At 36.4% G+C, this 20398-nt stretch overlaps 1 protein-coding gene across 1 annotated transcript in view; it reads left to right on the top strand.

Moving 5' to 3' along the window:
• The window catches only part of syne2b (spectrin repeat containing, nuclear envelope 2b), a 191307-nt gene that overhangs the window by 73975 nt on the left and 96934 nt on the right, over positions 1–20398 (top strand). Inside the window, exons 69-82 of the mRNA XM_073873482.1 lie at positions 641–826; positions 1319–1453; positions 1759–1944; positions 2039–2143; positions 4734–4886; positions 4958–5094; positions 5168–5309; positions 5787–5957; positions 6141–6311; positions 8434–8601; positions 12139–12210; positions 12591–12680; positions 14384–14782; positions 18151–18333. Coding sequence (XP_073729583.1) covers positions 641–826; positions 1319–1453; positions 1759–1944; positions 2039–2143; positions 4734–4886; positions 4958–5094; positions 5168–5309; positions 5787–5957; positions 6141–6311; positions 8434–8601; positions 12139–12210; positions 12591–12680; positions 14384–14782; positions 18151–18333 — 2298 coding nt within the window. The remainder of the gene's footprint in view (positions 1–640; positions 827–1318; positions 1454–1758; positions 1945–2038; positions 2144–4733; positions 4887–4957; positions 5095–5167; positions 5310–5786; positions 5958–6140; positions 6312–8433; positions 8602–12138; positions 12211–12590; positions 12681–14383; positions 14783–18150; positions 18334–20398) is intronic.

The raw sequence follows: 20398 nt of genomic DNA, 5'->3' as shown, positions 1-20398 counted from the left end.
CTGAAATGTCACTAGACATTAAGAAATAATTTTCATTTCAAATACTTATATCACTCACAACAGTAGTCTGGCCAGGATATTGTCATTTAAAAAGTGGAGTTGCAGCCCTCAACTGATGTTTATGTTGTCATTTTGTGTATTGGCCACCAGTGGTGTGATTGCAGTACCAGTTTTAGCCACAAGTTTTGTGATTGCAATACCAGTTTTGGCCACAATCCTACATACTGTTCCTTTAACTTTAGGGGAGCTGGAAGACAAGCATATTTTCAAAAAAAGTTGAGTGTCCCTTTAAGAGAAAACGCTTCTCTGCCAATGACAAGTTTTTACGGCAATCCATATTTAAACTATTATGCACAAGGTGGCGCTCTTACACAACTTATTAAACACTGAAGCATCCACTGATCCAAAAACAGTAAAAACTGTGTATGTTTTGATCATCGTTCTGAATCTGTTCTTTTATTTTTTATATTGTATGTTTATATATTTTAAGAAAAAAATTCTGGAAGGCATTAAACTTTTGTGAAAACCATAAAAAATGCTGCCGCTGGCTGGCATTTTAAAAAATGCTGGCGGAAAAGAAACTGGTTAAAAACATTTGGTTTAAAAGATTTTTGTATTTTATGTGTGATGTTCCTTTCAGCGTGTATGGGACGAGCTGGATGGTTTACACACTCGTCTGACGGTGGTGGAGGTGGAGCTACAGGACACGAGCGAGATACATCTGGATGAGTCCCGTATGATTTTAGAAAACCTGGCAAATGCTCAGCAGACGTACAGCAACCTTACAAAAAAGGCCGAACAGAGGACCAACTTCCTTAGCAAGATCACCAAACTCTTTAAAACTCCCCTATTGTGTTTAGCTGCAGAGGAATGAAAATTAAAGTAGTTTTTCCTAACATTAAAAGGCTGTCAACATTTATTCAAGACATTTATACAGATTTGTAATAACATGAAGGTGAGTAAATACATTTTGGGCTGAACTATCCCTTTAATTACATTAAAATGTACACTCTTAAAACAGTAAAAACTAGTAGTATTTGTTAATGTAAGAAAGTACTACTTTACATTTCTAATGTACTTTTATTAAAAATGCACTACATTCTAATGTACGTAAAAAACTACTTTTTATGAAATGTAATGGAGTGAAAAGTACAATATTTTGCATCTGAAAAAAGTGTAAAAAATTAAAGTTTGCCAATAAAAGTAAAGATACGTTACACCTCTGGATAAGGTATCATTTACGTTCATCATAGACCAGCAGGCTAAAGCCATCCGAATGATTTTGTCTAAACTTTTGAACACTGTCTCTGCGTAGATCCATGATTGGCTGCTGGAGCATGAGGAGATGGTGAAGGGGTCACAGAGCTGGATCACAGAGGCTCAATCGTGGTTAACAACACCCTGTACATACACCACCGCTAGATGTCTTGACAGTCATGTAAACGCACTGCAGGTATTATTCTCACATGCATCATCATCCTTTATCTGACATTTACTCATAATGTCAAACTACAGGCCTATTCACTGCAAAGTTTACCTTCAACCCTAAGCAAACACACCTGAAGGGTTAGTTATAATGTACTGTATGGGTGAGTTAAATCAGAGGTTGTACCTAAAATCATCTAGACAGGGCGCCCCAAGGGGTGTTGTCAAGAGGGAATTAGAGGGAATAGTCAGATGAATCGATCTACAGATCTGACTTTTACATACTAGGCTGAAGACAATTACTTATGCAGTTTTGTTGTGTATGTGTTTTAGATGGTGCTGGATGATTCTGCTCAGATGAGACGAACACTGCAGGGTTTCGGCGGCGTGTTAACAGAGATGGGAAGCGTGTTTGATGTGAGTCCATTAGAGGAGCAGCTCTCGAATGCTGACCGCCGTGTAGCCGACATGCAGCACAGCCTGCTGGGATTTCTCTCTCAACTTGAAAATGCAGCAGCTGTCAGTACACAAACTCACTATTCTGCTCTGATGATTTGTTTTAATTCTATGTAAGGTGAATTTAATGCATGTTTGTGTGGTTGGTGCTTTTAAGGAAGTGGACGCAATTGAAGCAGAGATGAAGGTTATGGAGAAAGATGCGGACAAAATAAAATCTACCCTGACCACCGAAGAGGGCATCAGTCTGGACAAACTCAAGGTTATTTTGTGTGTATGTGTGTCAGTATTTGAACCAAGTCATGGCAGTGTTTCCCATACATTGGTTTATAGAATCAACACTGGCCGCCACAAATAGATTTTTCATGATTCCCATTTACATTTTAATTTTACTATTTAAAACGTCTTAATTCATTGTAGCGAGCGCCCAGCGCGCCTCCCTCCTCCCTCTCTCTCTCGTTGCTTGCAGCGCCTCAACAGCGCGTGCCTCCTCCCCTCTCTCACGTGACGTGCGGCACCAGCGCGCCTCTATCAAATAACAGTGAAAAGTATTTTAACTCAGCATACTTTGTTTTGCGCGTAAACGTTAATTGTCACGGATGTTACTGACAGAAAGGACAGCTGATCGAGTTCATCATGAGTGACTTAACAAAAGGTTAGCATTAGTGTTTACCACACATACCCGTTCTGGTGTGAGTCTGCGTCCGAGCTCTCTCCCTACCTATGATGCGGTATGCCCATGCACGTGTTCTATAGTAACAGCAACCGTGTATTCTCTCATATTTCTGAATTTGCAACAAATTGTCTGCGCTATACGGGATATACAACAAAACTACCACTCGTATTTCAAATAAAAAAGCGCTCATAACGCAACAACACCGATGAAAAGAGCAACATCAGTACAGCCTCAATGTAAATGTATGATGATTTTGTCAGATGCGTTTTTAGCAGCAGTTAAGGAAAGAGCTGATTGGATTAAACAAGGAGTTACTGGGTCGTTACTGTGTTGTGTTTAGTCACTATTTTATAGACAACAGAACAAAGTGTAAAAATAGCATTCAGTTGTGTTAAAATGCAATATAATGTGACAGATCAAAGAGTAAAACACGACGCAATGATGTCACATATATGCTCGATGGAAGCCAAAGTGAGGTGAGCTGACCCGACTTGACCCAAACCGTGGGGTACTATGCAATGGAAAAGCACCATAAGTTAACTCCTGTTTACATTGCATTGTGCGCAAATCTTTCTAATGGTAAGGAGTAGAGCTGTAATCGGGCCTTAAAAGTTAGGCCTGAAATGTCCGGAGCCCGACAGAATGCAGCCCGAACCCGAACGTACATTTAGATTGACAGCTTTTTAAAAGCCCGAACCCGTTTACAGCCCGACATTATTTAAATGTGCGCACACACACAGCTTTTGTCAAAAATGAGAAATTTACACAGGTTTTAACATTATTTATTCATGACTAATAATCTACACGCCACGTGGAAGTTGAATTTATAGAAATGAAGCCCGAGCCCGTCGGGTCCCGACGGGTCCCGTCGGGTTCGGGCAAAGATCTTCAGCTCTAGTAAGAAGCGTCACATTTGCGGCTGATGTCAGAGGTATTCAGGCCAATCACAACTTACAGATTAGCTGGCCAATCAGGGACACAGAGCTTTTCAAATCTGTGCGTTTCAGGAAGAAAGTGAAATCTGGAGCTACAAAAATGTAGGGTATGTGGAAAATAATGTGTTTTTAAACCATAAACCACATGAACATATTGTGTTATACAAAATACATAAAATAATGTTGTTTTTTAACAATGAAATTGGTGCTCTTTAAGTAAGGGATAATAATGTATAGGCAGCAGGTTATTATCAAAGATATATTGGTTTAATCATTTGTAAATGTAATGCATTTTAGAGAGATGTGTAATAATATTAATTAATATGACTATTTAAAACATTATTACGAAGAAGAGGGTGACAAAGCTCCTGTTTTCAACTGGAATTAATGTATAGGATAAAGTTAATAGCAGGTTTAAACATAGTCCACATTATTTTGTGATTGGATCACTCAAACCAAGTGACCACATCATATTTGCACTGTAAATGTGACCCTGGACCACAAAACCATTCATAAGTCGCAAGTATTTATTTGTAACAATAGCCAGCAATGCGTTGTATGGGTCAAAGTTATCAAACTATATATTTTGTATGCCAAAAATCATTAGGATATGAAGTAAAGATCATGTTCCATGAAGATATTTTGGAGTGTCAATATATTTAACAAATTATTATTGTGCTAAGGACTTTTTAGACAACTTTAAAGGCGATTTTCTCAATATATATTTTTTTGCACTCTCAGATTTTCAAATAGTTGTATATCAGCCAAATATTGTCCTATCCTACACTGTAAAAAATAAAGGCTGTATTTACTTAAAAATATAGGACATAATTTTTACATCCACTTTTTTAAGTAAGTTTTATTTGAAAGTAAGCAATTGCATAAATTGCTTACAATTCTAAGTAATACTTACTTAAAAATATAGTGCATCATTTTGCATCCATTTTTTTTAAGTAAATCCAGCCTTTATTTTTTCAGTGTAACAAATCATACATCAATGAAAATCGTATTTATTCAGCTTCTTGGTGATGTATAAATCTCAATTTCCAAAAAATACCCTTTTTACTAGTTTTGTGGTCCAGGGTCAAAAAACATAAAAACATACTGATGTAATAGGTCATGTATTTGTAAAGTCAGACCCAATGTGATCTGCAAAATCCAATCAAATTTGAATGCTTGTTTAGATGTGTTAGTGGATGTTAGTGTCTGCCAAATGAATAAATGTAAATGTTTTTTGGCAGGCCATTGAGAACAGGATTGATCTGATGAAAAGGACCGTCACTGAGATCCAGAACTGTAAGGATGGTCTGTGTCTTCCTGACAAAGCTGAAAACACACTCCTTGTGTTCAAAAGAGCTGAACTATTACAAAAAAAAATCCTGGAACTGGAGCAGGTACACACACACACACACGTGCAGATCATCACGCAGTATACATGCAAAAACTCCGTTTTTGTCTTTCTCAGCTGGCTTTAGAATACTCGATCGAGGTGCAGGAGATTTTTGCCCCGCTTCCCGATACCACCCCTCTCAGTGCCCCACCTCACAGCACCACATCTCTCTGTGTTCCAGACACTATTGCTGAGGAGGAGACACAGGAGACGAAACCTTATTGCAATTCAGTCACCTTGAAGAGGCCACTGTTATGTATTGATTAGAATGTGTGCATAGGAGACTGGTGAGATTCAGATTGTGCATGTTGAGGAGGACGTGTTGAAGAAATCAGGAGGGACCCTGATGACAGTGGAGCAGTCCACACCTGAGCAGAGACACTCCTGGATCTCTGAGAAGAGCTGCCAAACGCCCAAAGAGGCACAGGTACACATACACACACAAATCAAATTGTATTTTTTATTTTTATAGCAATAAGCAATAAAGGTAGCTCAATTGGTAGAGAAGTGACACAAAAGTTCATGGGTTCGATCCCAGGGAAAACTCATCAAGTACAGCTTGTAATACACTGCAATTCACTTTGGATAAAAACATCTGCAATGTGCATAAATGTAAAATGAAATCTCATAAAATGTCACGTTGAGTTCTTCATGACTATCAAAACTTTATCAGACGATTAGATTGGCTTTCAAAGGTTTGTGCATGCTCTTAGATGTGGTAACAGCTTTCTATAATGCTCGGTCGTCTCAGAAAAGTCCTAAGAGCTTTTGGTGTTTCAAAAAAACATTGTAATGTAGGATTACTCATAGTGAAAAGCCTGCAAAGCTTATAAGACCTGACGTAACTCATTGTGTGTGTCTGTTTCGGGGTTGCTCGGGTTTGTTTGTGCCATGTGTGGAACAGCCGGAGTCTAATGAAGCAGAGAAGCTCAGCGAAGTTGTGGAGGAGACTATTGAGGAACATGATGATAAAAACAATAAAGAAGATACAGATGAAAGAGAAAATGAGTCTGCGGAGGCAGGAGGAACATCTCCATCTTTACTGAACCCTGAGACTTTCCTCCCGATTATGAAGGTAATGAAATGTCATCAGATTTTGGCCCTGGGCAGTTTTTATAATGCAGCTTTCTTTACACACATTTTTTACAGTGTGTAAACAATTAAATGATTAAAAATCCTGCAAAGTTCAGTGGACCTGATGTAACTCATTGTGTCTGTTCGGGGTTGCTCGGGTTTGTTTGTGCCATGTGTGGAACAGGCGGAATCTGATGAAGCAGAGAAGCCCAGTGAAGTTGTGGAGACTAGAGAGGAACAAGGTGATAAAAACAATAAAGAAGATGAAGATGAAAGAGAAAATGAGTCTGCGGAGGCAGGAGGAATATCTCCCTCCTTACTGAACCCAGAGACGTCCTTCCTCACGATCATGAAGGTAATGAAATGTCATCAGATTTAGTCCCTGGACAGTTTTTATATTGTAGCTTGCTTTGCTGATTGGATGAACTGCATTGTAAAAAATGGATAAATGCACCCACCTGTGCCCAAACTTTCTATAATTTACCCACCTGGTTTGATGCTTGGCAACCGTCAAGCTAATAAACTACATTACTTCATGAAACTTATACATACAGTACAGGCCAAAAGTTTGGACACACTTGACTAAAATGTTAACTAAGATTTAAAAAAATCTTTTAATCTGAAGGTGTATGGTTAAATGCATGAAATTACGTTTGTAGAAAAAACTATACCTGTGCCAAACTGATTAATTTCTGTTATTTGAAAACTGAAATTTTATTTTAAAATACTATTTTTTAACTCTTTCGCCGCCATTGACGAGATTCCCCGTCTTTCCGCAATACCGCTATTATCCACCAGGTGGCTTCCGCAACTTATACAACCCGGAAGTAGCGCCTCACGTTAGTGATGGGAGAAATGAAGCTTTTCGAAGCTTCGAATCAATTGAACCAATTGCTTCGAAAATTGATTCAGTTTTTCGAAGCAGTTCGAAACACCACACACGCTGGCGACCCCTGCTGGTCAAAATAGTGTAAAAGCAGATATGCCCAAACATTTTACACTTTTTTAACAAAATAATATCAAGATTTGTATTAACATATGTTAAAAAAAATATTTAACTTAATTAAGACATAGTTAAAAGTCTATTATGTGTTTTTAGTTTAATTTAGGGCAAACAAATCATTAAAACGAACTACCCTTTTAATTACGCACATTTTTGTCATTAAATCTGTCTATAGACAAAAAGTAGACAAAATGGCAGTGTTATTAGTCAGAAGTATAAATGTTTTATGAACTTTCATAATTAAACTGACCCGAGTTCACCTAAACATATTAGATACTGGTCATGTGATCAACTCCCCTAGTGGTGAACCATCTGATTTTCGAAACGTTTCGAAACAATTATGACGTAATGAAGCCTCGTTTGCTAAAATCAAGTGACTTGGGCCAGTTTGAAACAAGCTCCGAACCAATGATTCGAAACAAAAGATTCGTAAATGTTTCGAAGCCTCATGAAGCAGTGCTTCGAAAACGACCATCACTACCTCACGTGAAAGAGAAAGAACTCCGTGTATGTTTTAAAGATTGCTCTGCATCTGATCTCTATCAAAAGTCCTTCGCAAAAATGGAATTATCTCAGCTTTTTGCTCAAAATTGGGTGTTTTTTGAAGAAACCTACCCATGTTTGAGAGGTGATTACAAGAGAACTAATGAAGGTAGGATGAAACGTTTTTTGTTGTTGTTTGAAAGCAGAGGGTCTGTTCTTTCATCTGATATATTGTTTGTTTATATATTTAAAGAAGAACATTTTCTGAAAGGCATTAAACTTTTGTGAAAATCATGAAAAATGCTGGCACTGGCTGGCAACTTTTTTTTAAAAACGCTGGCGGGGAAAGAGTTAAATAGATGACTTGCACTAAATTTTAAAGAAAAATTTGTCAATAAGAGCCCAGATTAAATGTGAAGTCCTTCAATATTCTTTAAAAATCAGTCTAAAGTAAAACTTCAAGAAGCTTTTTGATAAAATGACACAAGTATGGTTTTGCAATTTCTAGGCAAAGGGTGACTGCCCTTCAAATGATAAAATATAACACAATTTTGATTTATTTTGAATGCTTTCAGTCACCAACATAATTCCCACAGTTGCATTTGTGTTATGCCATAGTTTGGACGAGTTTATTATTATTGTGTTATGTGGACAAATATATAAATAAAGAACTTTTGGCCTGTACACACACAATATTTGTTGGTTCAGCTTAAAAAAGTAAGTTACCTGGTTGCCTTAAATGTTGAGTTAATTCAACTTTAAAAAAGACGTTTTGTGTAAACTAAAATTTTTATGTTGAATTGAAACAGAATTTAAGGCAACCAGGAAATTTACTTTTTTGGGTTGAACCCACATATTTACAGCGTATATAAATAATTACAGGATTAAACATAGTGAAAAGCCTGCAAAGCTCATATGACCTGACATAACTCATTTTGTGTGTCTGTTCGGGGTTGCTCGATTTTGTTTGTTTGTGCCATGTGTGGAACAGCCGGAGTCTGATGAAGCAGAGAAGCTCAGCGAAGTTGTGGAGGAGACTAGAGAGGAACATGATGATAAAAACAATAAAGAAGATGAAAGAGAAAATGAGTCTGCGGAGGCAGAAGAAATATCTCCCTCCTTACTGAACCCAGAGACGTCCTTTGTCTCGTTCATGAAGGTAATGAAATGTCTTCAAAGATTTCGGCCCTGGACATTTTTTATACTGTAGCTTTGTTTGCTTTTGTTTCCCATCTTATGCTTTCTAACTCACCTCTAGATTCTGTCGATGTAGCTTTAGAGATTTAGCAGCAGTTGACTGATCTCTGTTCCTACAGTACATCTTTCAACTTCACTAAGCCTTGATTGGTCCAGATACTGCTTTATCACTTAAATCTCAGTATTTATATATATATATTTTTAATTGATTCTTTTCATATAAAAACCATTTATAAACACTGATTACGCACATATTATTTTGTTATCCTCTAGGGGGCACTGTAACTTTACTATCTTTTTATTTACTGCATTTATTCATCTTTCAGATCCTTCTTGTACTTGAGAATCACAACAAGGGTTGTGATCTTCATTTTAAAATGTGGCACATCATGAATAATATATTAAACTGGTGAATCAGTTTGCATTATAAAGAGAATAGTACTGAATTCTGTTTGGATGAACTGCATTGTAAAAAGTAAAGTAAAGTAAAAAGTAAAATTCCTATTTTAAAAGCACCCACCTGTGTCCAAACGTTCTATATTAATTCACCAGTCTGGTTTGATGCTTGGCAACCATCAAGCTAATGAACTACATTACTTGATGGAACATAAACACATAATAAACACAAGATTTTAAAAAATAAGTAACCTGGTTGCGTTAAAATGTTTTGTTAATTTAACTTAAAAAAATATTTGTTGCGTAAACTAATATTATAAAATTGATTAACTTAAAATTTTAAAGGAAAACACCACAGTTTTTCAATATTTTACTATGTTCTTACCCAACTTAGACAAATTAATACATACATGTATTTTTTCAATGCGTGCACTTAATCTTTGTACAACGCGTCATGAATGTGTTAGCATTTAGCCTAGCCCCATTCATTCCTTAGGATCCAAACAGGGATGAATTTAGAAGCCACCAAACACTTCCATGTTTTCCCTTTTGAGGACTGTTGCATGAGTGGTTGCACGAGTGAGTATGATGGCATAAGCGGATAAAAAATGAGAACTATATTGTAGGGATGCACCGAATATTCGGCCACCGAAAATTTTCGGCCGAAAATGGCCCGAAAGACTTTTATCACCGAAAAAATACGGCCGAAATAATGTGATGACGCAAACAGAAACCGCGACCTGCACGTGCTTGTCTGAAGTAACATATCTGCGGTGTGGACTAGGTTTCTCTCAAACCCGCGTCCGCCGAATTTCTGACCAGGATCTCCGCAACCTGTGAGTTTCACTCCCGCCCACGACCGTAATGTTTGTGTCCAAACCCGCGGAGTTTCTCTGGGCATTTGTGTACAGTTTTCACAAGCTCCGACTAAACATTCGTTCAGATTAACATCCAGACATTTAACATGATTGCTTTTAAAATTAGGGATGTGCACGAATGGTCAAATATTCGATCTGCAATAATAATTAGAATGGGGAAAAATGATATTCAAATGTTTTTAATCCGCCACCTCAGCATTAATGCTACTGCTCATTGAATCCTTTTTCACTTCACCTGTACGGTCTTTTACAGACTTTAATATAAAATATACATGAAAATTAATATGTATGTATTTCTGATTGTTTTGGTAATTCAGATTGCAGACTCATTTAAGTGTTTAGAGTTTTAATGCCGGGTGTTAGACGTGCTTCTCCGCCGCTGCATCAGCGTGCATGATGAGAGATTTGTTCGCTTCCTTATATAGCCTAGTTTATTTTGTTGTTTAAAACGACACAAGACACGCATGGAAAGCGAAACGGAGAACGTTTATTTTATCTGTGGATATGGTTATAACAAACCCGATAACTGCAAATGTCGTAACAGCAAACAATAGCTCCGTTTTGTGAAGTGTTGTTAAATTAAGCTCGTAACTTTGCACCCTCAGCAATAATGTATCAAGCCAGCTTGCGTTATTTGTAACATAATATTAAATTCAGATATATTTGTTAGATCCGTTTGTTGTTCTCACTGGATAACAACAGAGCAGAGTTTTTTCTGCAGCTGGCATTAATGAGAAAAACGGGTTTCACCGGAGAAGGTAGGCTAAATATGATTTTCTTTTTAAACAAAAACATGTCAGACTAAATAAAGAAGATATTCATATTTGACTGAGCCTTCGACCCATTCGGGGTTTTAACGTGCATTAAAATGCCATCATTTTTTTATCAGCATTCTGTAACATTAACGTTAGAACAAAACCACAACTAGCACATCTCAGTTTTTAAATGTATACTGCATGGCAAACAAGCACCAAAGGATTAATCAAACAAATCCTTCAGCCTATATAACTGAAGTTGGGTTTGTTTATGCCACATGCTGTTTGGCTTATTTTTCTTCTCAAATTGTGTGTGTTGACTCCATTTCTATTACACACAAAAATACCATAAGTGCAATGGTAGTACAAATAATTGGCATAATTTCTTTCGGTGTTTCGGCTTTCGGTTTTCGGCCTTGGTTTCCTCTTTTTCGGTTTTCGGTTTCGGCCAAGAATTTTCATTTCGGTGCATCCCTACTATATTGTATGGTGGAAGAGCAGTAATATTGATGGAAGTTTGAGTGAGAGCGTGAGGAGTCAGGTGATGATGTTACTGTGCACCAAGGTCGAAGTGCTGCATACTAAGTGCTGTTTTGCCATACAATATAGTTCTCATTTTAAATTGCCACATTTTATTTTGTGCCATCATACTTACTCGTGTAACTACTCATGTAACAGTCTTTAAATAGGGAAAACATGGAAGTGTTTAGTGGCTTCTAAATTCATCCCTGTTTGGATCCTAAGGAATGAATGGGGCTAGGCTAAATGCTAACACATTCACCGCGTGCTGTGCAGAGATTAAGTGCACGCATTGATGGAAGATATGTATGTGTTAATTTGTCTAAGTTGAGGTGAGAACATAGTAAAATGGTGAAAAACGGTGGTGTTTTCCTTTAAGGCAATCAGGTAACTTACTTTTTGAACCTATTTATTTACAGTGCATTAACAATAAGTTTTACTACCTTATGTACATTACATTGGTGTATTTTATCATCAGCTGATTTATAAAAGCAATAAGGAAAAATGACCACAAGCAAAGAACATTACACTGCAAAAAAAAATGCATTCTTTCCTATTGTTTTTTTTCTTGTTTGCAGTACAAATATCTAAAATTAAATTAAGTTTTCTTGATGAGGTAAAAATAAGTTAAATTTTTAGACAAAAAGATACAATTTAAAGGAATTTCTACTTAAAACAAACAAAACAAATCTACCAATTGAATTAAACACTTAATTCAAAAAAAGTTCTAGATAGCAGATTTTTTGCTTGTTTAAAGCACAAATTTACTTAAATTGTATATTTTTTGACTAAAAACTGAAAACAAGAAAAAAAGAAAAAGTCATTTGCCACTGTCTCTTTTTATTTAATATACTCTCCAGACTCTTGAGATTAGACTTGAGAATAGATCTGTTTACTGTAGGTAGCCAATCCTGTTGGATGACGTTAATAAACTTGTGTTTTATTGTACAGGAAACTGCTTCTTCAGCGCTGGTTGACTCTACAGAGCAAAACCCTGAACCACCAAATACAACAGACCCAGAGGTAACTATAGAATCAAAGGAATTATCTTTTTCTCAATTTAATGTTTGTATGATCTTCTCATGTTACTGGATATACTGGAAATCCAGTATTGGCTAGATATTGTACTGTAGTACACACAGAATTAATGCAGTAATAGCTGTATTAAAACGACCCCATACTGTTTTTTGGTATTTCTAAATGTTTTATAATTAGAAGTTTAAACTAAAAAAATTTTTAAGCTGGTTAACGCTGTTTACTAGTGCCCTGAAATGCATGAAATTATAACATTGCACTGTATACTGTACTTTGGATGCAGTGTAAATTTGGAAAGTAAAGGTGTGACAGTAGGCAAACTTCAAATCAGAGTATACTGTAAAACAACTTTTACCTCGTGTTTGCAGGTAGCAGCGGACACCGAATCAAACACACTGGTAGAAGCTTCATGTGAAGGGGATGCAACAGAGGAAAGCACGTCTCTCCTTGATGAAATGGTAACCAATACCTCCTCTGTTACAGAGATCTCCTCGTCCCCTTCCAGAAGCCTGCAGAGGTGTCTGGTCTCCTAGTTGTAGTTCTCTCCTTACAGAACCTCCATGTCTTAACATCCACCTCTAGAACCCCTAGATGTAGACGTTCCCAGAGCTAGAACTATCTTCTCAGTGCATTTACATGGCTGACGTGTTCTGAAGCGCTATGTATTATATGGAAATACATTGACTTGTATGTCCTTTATTTTTATGGGACAGAACAAGAGGTTAAACAAATGACAAAAGAAACTAAATGAACATTTTTGATTTTTCAAAGTTTTATAATGTTTACACATTACATAGTGTCTATACTGGATGAGACACAATGCAACAAAAATTGCCTCCATTACAATCAATAAAGCTGTCTACACTGCCAGTGCCCAATGTGGCCTTTGTATATAACTTAATTTTCCTGCTTGTTTAAATTACAAGCATTATACTGATGAAAAAACATCTACACTGTTAGAAAAAATGGTCAAAATATGTACCATAGCTGTCACTGGGATATTACCTTTTTAAAAAGTCCTAATATCTACAATAGGTACAGATTTGTACCTATTATGCTCTTTTTAATATGCTCTTTTTGCTACCAGTATGTACCTCTGAGGTACTAATATGAACTCTTCAGGTGCAAAGCTGGACTTTTTGAAAGGGTCCAAGTGAAGTGTGTTGTTTTTTGACAATTTTTCTGATAGTGTATTAATTTAATTTATATTTGCAATAACTTCTGACATCAAATTTGAGCTTCATTTCTGGCCTGCTAATTTAAATCACCTTTTGTTTCTAAGTATATAATAGCACAGTGTTGTAGCACTACATTGCAGTATGCGGAAAGCTGTTTCAATATTTTAAAAATGCTCATGCAAAGACAATTTTAATACTTTTTAATGCAGTTTTTAATCATGGATCTGCGTTGAAAATAAATAAGCTATAAGTAATTAGCTATACCGGTTATTTTTCTCATTTAAGTGTTAATAAAGTGTATCCATAAGCTTGCAGCTGATTGGTCTGTTGTCTATCTGTGCAGCTGCAGTGTAGACATTGTATTAGGGAGCCTTAGTTAACAATGCATCTAGTAAACTAAATCTGTGGATGTAAACTAAGCCAAGTATGTCATTTATTTACAATTTTTTTCAACTGGAAAATGTATGTGTAATTTTTCATGTTTGTCATTGCATGGTAGCTTGAGTTTTAGCTACTAAACTACAATACCAAAGAAGACACTAAGCTTTTTTATGGCATGTGTTCTGTTTTCTATACCAGTGTGTTTTTTGTGAAAGGTCTGTTGAACAAATGTTGTTTCGTGGAGTGAAACAAATGTATGAGAATATTGCAAGCGTCTGTCCAATGGCTGCCTATTCTGAACAGTAATGTCTAAGGGCATGTGTATTATGAGCTATTTATTTTCATGAAAGATTGTTTACAAGACATTCTCTGAAATGAAGGTTTTTCCCCCTTAATAATTTTAGAAGAATAGAAATCTATGCTTTATTTATGTTATTTATGCCAAGTATTTTTTATTTTATTTTGTGCCATGTAAACGCACTGAGCTATTATACACACCTGTGCATGTTTACCTGTTATCTTCCTCCATTTGTGATCAAAACAGAAGAAAAAATAAATTCCAACCAAAAATTCACACTCGCCTGTCTCTTTCTCTCTGTCAGGAGCAGGGTGCATGGCGGGGCCGGGGGGAACAGACCAGTGACACAAACACGCTTGCACATACCAAAATAATCCTGACAGAACACATGAACACACATTCAGAGTCACAAACCTCTCCCACAGACACAGGGGACACACTGAACTCATCTAATGTCATAACATCCGATCAGGTAGAGGGTGTGGTTTTATCCGAAACATTGGGGGTCTCCATAGGCACATCGTTAGCTGTTGCATCAGAGCAACATACACACACTCAGACAACCACTGCAGATACACACATCACTTTAAATACATCAAACACAAAAGTCCAGAGGTCAGACAACAGACACGACACACAAACACAGATCACAAACAAACCCCAGCTGGAGAAGACCGAGCCATTGGCCACAAGCAGATCTTTGGTAAGCACAGATACATTAGTGTTGAGTTATCTCACCCTACTGACAACAGACTTCACACAAACCTTGTGTTTATCAACATTTGCCTTTTATCCCAAAAACCAAACCCATTTTTATTTATTTGTCAGTACTTTGTGTGTGAAATGCTGCCTGAGAACAAAATGTATGAGATTTGGAAATTTTGCAGTGTAACTACGTGATTGTTTAAAATAATACTTTATTAATCCCTGAATATTAATATTTAACACCTTGACCTTTATATTAATATTACTATTACCAAGACGAGGATTTTGAAACTCGAATGTGTGTTAAACAGTGTGTGCACAGTAATGAAGAAAAGTTTTAATACATTTCTTCCCTATAGAAATAGGCAGGTGATTTTTGGCTGCTGTGCCTTTAAGACTTCTAAATAAAGACATTTGAAAGGAAAGACCGTTTTTTAATAATAGCTAAGCCGGCATTGTGACAGGTTCACAGAACAAGTCCACCATAAAAGTTTGTGTGCCTTAAAAATAAACCTTTTGAACTTTGTAACATTGAGTACGTTGAGAAAGATGAAAGATAAGCTACACATATCCAAAACATGTTTAAGGTTTGGTAGACTTTCCCATTTATTATATTTTCATTATTTCGGGTGTGAAATAATGCAGCTTGTAAAAACTATTCACTATCACTATTTACTGAGGTTTCAGAACATTAAACTGGTGTTGGTGATATGTACATGAAAAAATTTGAATAGTCAAATGTATCTGCCGTCTGATAGTACCAGAAGTCAAGTTTTTTTTACCATTTAGTTTCAACAATGCTCTTTTAGGGCAGGTAAAGGTTTAGATATGGTACTTAATACATTTGTTTCCCTTATTTCAAGATTTGTGTCTTTTAAATGTTATAATATGTGAGTGATTAGAAGTATAAAGGATCAAAAATTGGATCTGGGCCATCTGATTCAAAGTGCATTCTCACTGCATTGTAATGTGTGTGTATGTGTGCGTGGGTGTGTGTTGCACTCTCAGAAAAAAGTACCTTAAGGTAAAAGTTGTCACTGGGGCGATACCTTTTCAAAAAGTAGACTTTTGTGCCTAAAAGGTACATATCGGTACCTCTAAGGGCGCCCTCACGTTATCCCAACCAATCCGCGCCCGAGCACGTTTGACCCCCAAAGTCTGGTTCGTTTGACTAATGTGATAGTGAGGGGGACAATCGCACTCAGGCATGGTTTGTGTGGGTTAGGTATGATATGAGTGCGCCCTTAGAGTACATACAGTATATGTACCTTAAAGGGACACTCCACTTTTTTTGAAAATATGCTTATTTTCCAGTTCTCCTAGAGTGAAACATTTGATTCTTACCATTTTGGAATCCATTCAGCTGATCTCCGGGTCTGGCGCTAACACGTTTAGCATAGCTTAGCACAATCCATTGAATCTGATTAGACCATTAGCATTGTTTCAATATTTTTCCTATTTAAAACTTGTCTCTTCTGTAGTTATTGTGTACTAAGACTGACGGAAAATTAAAAGTTGCGATTTTCTAGGCAGATATGGCTAGGAACTATATTCTCATTTTGGCGTAATAAACAAGGACTTTGCTGCCGTAACATGGCTGCAGCAGGCGCAATGATATTACGCACTGCCCGAAAATAGTCCCCTTGGTTACTTTCAATAGCAGGGGACTATTTTCACTATTTAGTACACAATGTAACTACAGAAGAGTCAAGTTTTAAATAGGAAAAATATCGAAACTCTTTGGTTATTTTTGAGCGTGATGCTAATGGTCTGATCAGATTCAATGGATTATGCTTAGCTATGCTAATTTTTATAAATAGTTTTTCGTGTCCGTGGCATGAATTTCTTTTTCGTGTAATTTTATGTATTGTTTTTACAATTCCCCCCCCCTATTTTTTAATCATTCTCACCTGGAGTTGGGGTTAGAGTTGGGGTTTGGGTTAGGATGTCTAAAAATGTAACAAAAAACTGATTATAAAAAAGTGATTCTATTCTCCTCTGAAAATAGGAAAAAACAATGAGAAAACAATACATAAAATGAAACAAAAAAGAAGCAACATACACGAAAAAAATTCATGCGAAAGACATTCGTGCTCAAGGCACAAAAAAAGCTTTACTATAATATTGCGTTACTATAATACGACTTTCCATGAGATCAGTCTGTTAAAGGCGGAGTGCACAACGTTTGAAAGCCAATGTTGATATTTGAAATCACTTAAACAAACACGCCCCTACCCCAATAGAATCTGGACCTTCTTTTAAAAGACCTGCCCACACATACGCAACCCGGCAAGGATGTCAGTTAGTAGACACGCCCCTTACTGCTGATTGGCTACAAGTGTGTTTTGGTAGTTGGCCTGTCTCCTTTTCCAAAGCATTTTTCAAACATTTTCCACTCCGCCTTTAATAGTACATATTAGGACCTTTTTAAAAAGTACCGTCCCAGTGACAACCTTTGTACCTTTTTTCTGAAAGTGAAAGGCCAAATGTCCCGGCAAAGATAGAAACCTTGTGGGAACAAGTAAAACAATGATTGTTTAAAACATTTACAATAAAGTTACATGTAGCAGGAAGTTTTCAGAGAGTGTTCGGTTTAGGGGCAGTTTGTACAGTATAAAAGTCATTACTGTACATCTACAGTATTGAAAGTCCCCATAAAGCATGGAAATACAACATGCATTAGATTTGATCTCTTTACAATGATGGTAAATAATGAAATCAGCAATATTGTGGACACCAACCAAAAACCAAAAGGTTTCTGTTTAATTACCTCAAGTATATAATATGGGATCGAATGTCAATGGAAAGTATAGGTACCAGTCATAAAAGAAAAACAAACGTGTGTGTGTGTGTGTGTGTGTGTGTCCTGTCACACAATCCTAGAAAGTGACGACATTCCAGGAAGTAGTTGTACTGTAGCCACAGGTGGGTGGAGTAAACAAAGAACGAGAGAGAGAGAGAGAGAGAGAGAGAGAGAGAGAGAGAGAGAGAGAGAAGCCACATGAAAAATGAGCAGTATGAAAGCTGAGACAGATCGCACCGGAGGATAGGAAAAAAACTAAACAAAAGAGTAAAGCTTAAGTGAGAGAGACAGACAGAGAAGAAGCCGAAAAACGTGTCAAAGTGTGTCATAGTGTGATTCTTTGTGGGTCAGTGGACACACCCTTTGTGTGACAAACATTTGTGCTTTTGTGAAATGTTTCTGCTGCACACAGCCAAAGCAGGTGCTTTCTCTTTCTCTCTCTCTCTATTTCCGTCTCTCAGTACACCTGTCTTTACCTGTTTCAATAACGTACCTTTCCTCTGCCACGTAAACCTCTGGCTGTTTGTGCATCTGCTGAGCTGCTGTTATGTGTGATTGTCCAGGCCACCGTTGAAGCTGGGGATTCGGTTGGACGGTTGTATGGTGACGATCTGCTCCATGCCTGCCGTGAGAGGGCCTTACATCTGGAGGAGTGTCTGGAGAGAGCACAGATCAGCCTGGAAGAGTCGAGACCACGGGACACGGCAATGCAACACAGCGTTGAGCAACAAATTCACACCTGCCAGGTGATCACAGACACACATACAGTTCAGATGTCAATTGAAATACCCCATCTGTCAACAATAAGGTCAACAGGTTTGTCTAAAGGATAAGGGTGGAGATTGATTGAAGTCTAACCATGTAGTCTAGGAGAAGTGCGTGCATACGCGCGTGTGTGTTAGATTTGCATTTACAATTGAGATATTTTGCAGATTGCCATCAGTGTTGTGAAATGCTGGCTCAGTAGTAAAGAACATGTCCTAGATCTGTCTGTTTACTGTTTACTTAGATCTAACTCAATAAAATTAAGGCAACATTTTCCAACTAATTTTTGTAAGTTTATTGAACTAACTGATATTTTGAGTAAGGACAACTTAATAATATGTATTAATATGGATTTCAATGAATGCAAAAATATTAAGTAGCATTTTAAGAAAAAGCAAATAAATTAAGTACAACCAATGTCAAAAATATCAGCATATTCTACACAGACTTAATTAAAATAGGTAAATTTTAAATGAAAATACGAGTTAATGTCTTCTGATTTATTAATTAATTTTATTATTATATTATTTGCGGTTTGTTGTTGTTCTTTTATTCCGTGAGATGAGGACATGAAACTTTTATTCAATCAATGCACCCACCAGTCAATTTCGTTTGGGCAGCTTTAAAGTGCAACATACTTACAGTACAAGCACCAGTCTTCTGAACGACGGTAACTACAAAACTCAAAAGAAGAAACAGAAACTCTTCCATATCTCGAAGATAAATGAACATTAAACACTAACAAGTCTTTCTTTTTAGTTAAAAACACATAAAATAGAGTTAAAATTCAAATTATACTCTCCAAATGCAGTCCTGTGCAAAGCATGCTGGGAACTACGAATCCACTGCCTAGTTATGTTTAATAATAAAATCAAGAAGTTTCAACACAAAATTATTAAGTTAATTGTCTTCTTGCAAATTTAAGTGGATTATACATGATAAAATTAAGTTAAATTTACTCAATGATGTGTTCATTTAGAATTACTTAAATTATTCTGTAATTTTAACTTATATTTTGATAAAAAAATAAAAATGTAAAAATTGTAACACAGTTTACTCATTTTATTTAGTTAAATCTACTAAGGCACAGAAACACTTTTTACAGTGTGGCTTGCCATCTTCCGACGCAAACTGTTCCCACACAGGCGTGTATACGCATAGAGTGCATAATGTGACTATGTTTAGTTTAAATCAGTATTTATTTATCAAATTAATTAAACTAAAAAAGTAACTTGCATTACTTTTTTTGAAAAAGTAATTCAAATATTAATGTTCCGAAAAGTAATATTATTATGTAATGCACGTTACTTAATGCGTTACCTCCAACACTGCTACTGAATGACATTTATGTTTGTTGTAACTGTCCAAATACTTTTGAAGCCATTGTATGGTGAATCTTCTTTAATGATGGATAATTATGATTTTATTGTAGAGCTGAATAACTGCAGGTACATACAGTACTGAACATCATTATGTGTGTTTTCAAGGCATTTGCAAGATAAATATATGTGTGTGCTTGTGTGTGTCATTAAGTAGGAGTAGATAATATTTAATGAACCAGGTAATGAACCGTACGTCTGTTATTTACCTTTGGGGTGGCATGAAGTGGTCTGTCCTATTCCTACCTTTTCCATCTCTTATTTCTTTGCCTTTAGCACACACATACACATAAATGACTTGCATGTCTGTGTTTCCTGTATTCAAAGACATGAATGTGTCAATGTTTTTGAAAATTCAACTTCTCTCTTTTAAAGGAAACCGTATTTCCTGTGGGTTTTTCTTTGCAGATATTTCAGTTAGCAATCTTATTAAATATATTTTGGGCGAGACTGTAGGATAATAATTCTCATCTGTTTGTTAAGCACTGATCTCATATTTCTTTATCCCAGTAAAAACTTCAGGCTGGTGTATATTTGTTCATTTAGCCTGCCAGATTTTATTTAGTTTTTTGAGTCCAAGGAGTACAAGGATGTTTGTCTTTTTCTGAATCGTCAAGTATGGATTTCAACATTCAATCTGTTATTGTGTTTTTTGGGTGTGGTTGTG

The sequence above is a fragment of the Misgurnus anguillicaudatus genome, chromosome 11 (assembly GCF_027580225.2).
Source record: "Misgurnus anguillicaudatus chromosome 11, ASM2758022v2, whole genome shotgun sequence".
Classification (NCBI taxonomy): Eukaryota; Metazoa; Chordata; class Actinopteri; order Cypriniformes; family Cobitidae; genus Misgurnus; species Misgurnus anguillicaudatus.
The sequence above is the reverse complement of the archived record's forward strand: the minus strand, read 5'-3'. Positions and strand labels throughout refer to the sequence as shown.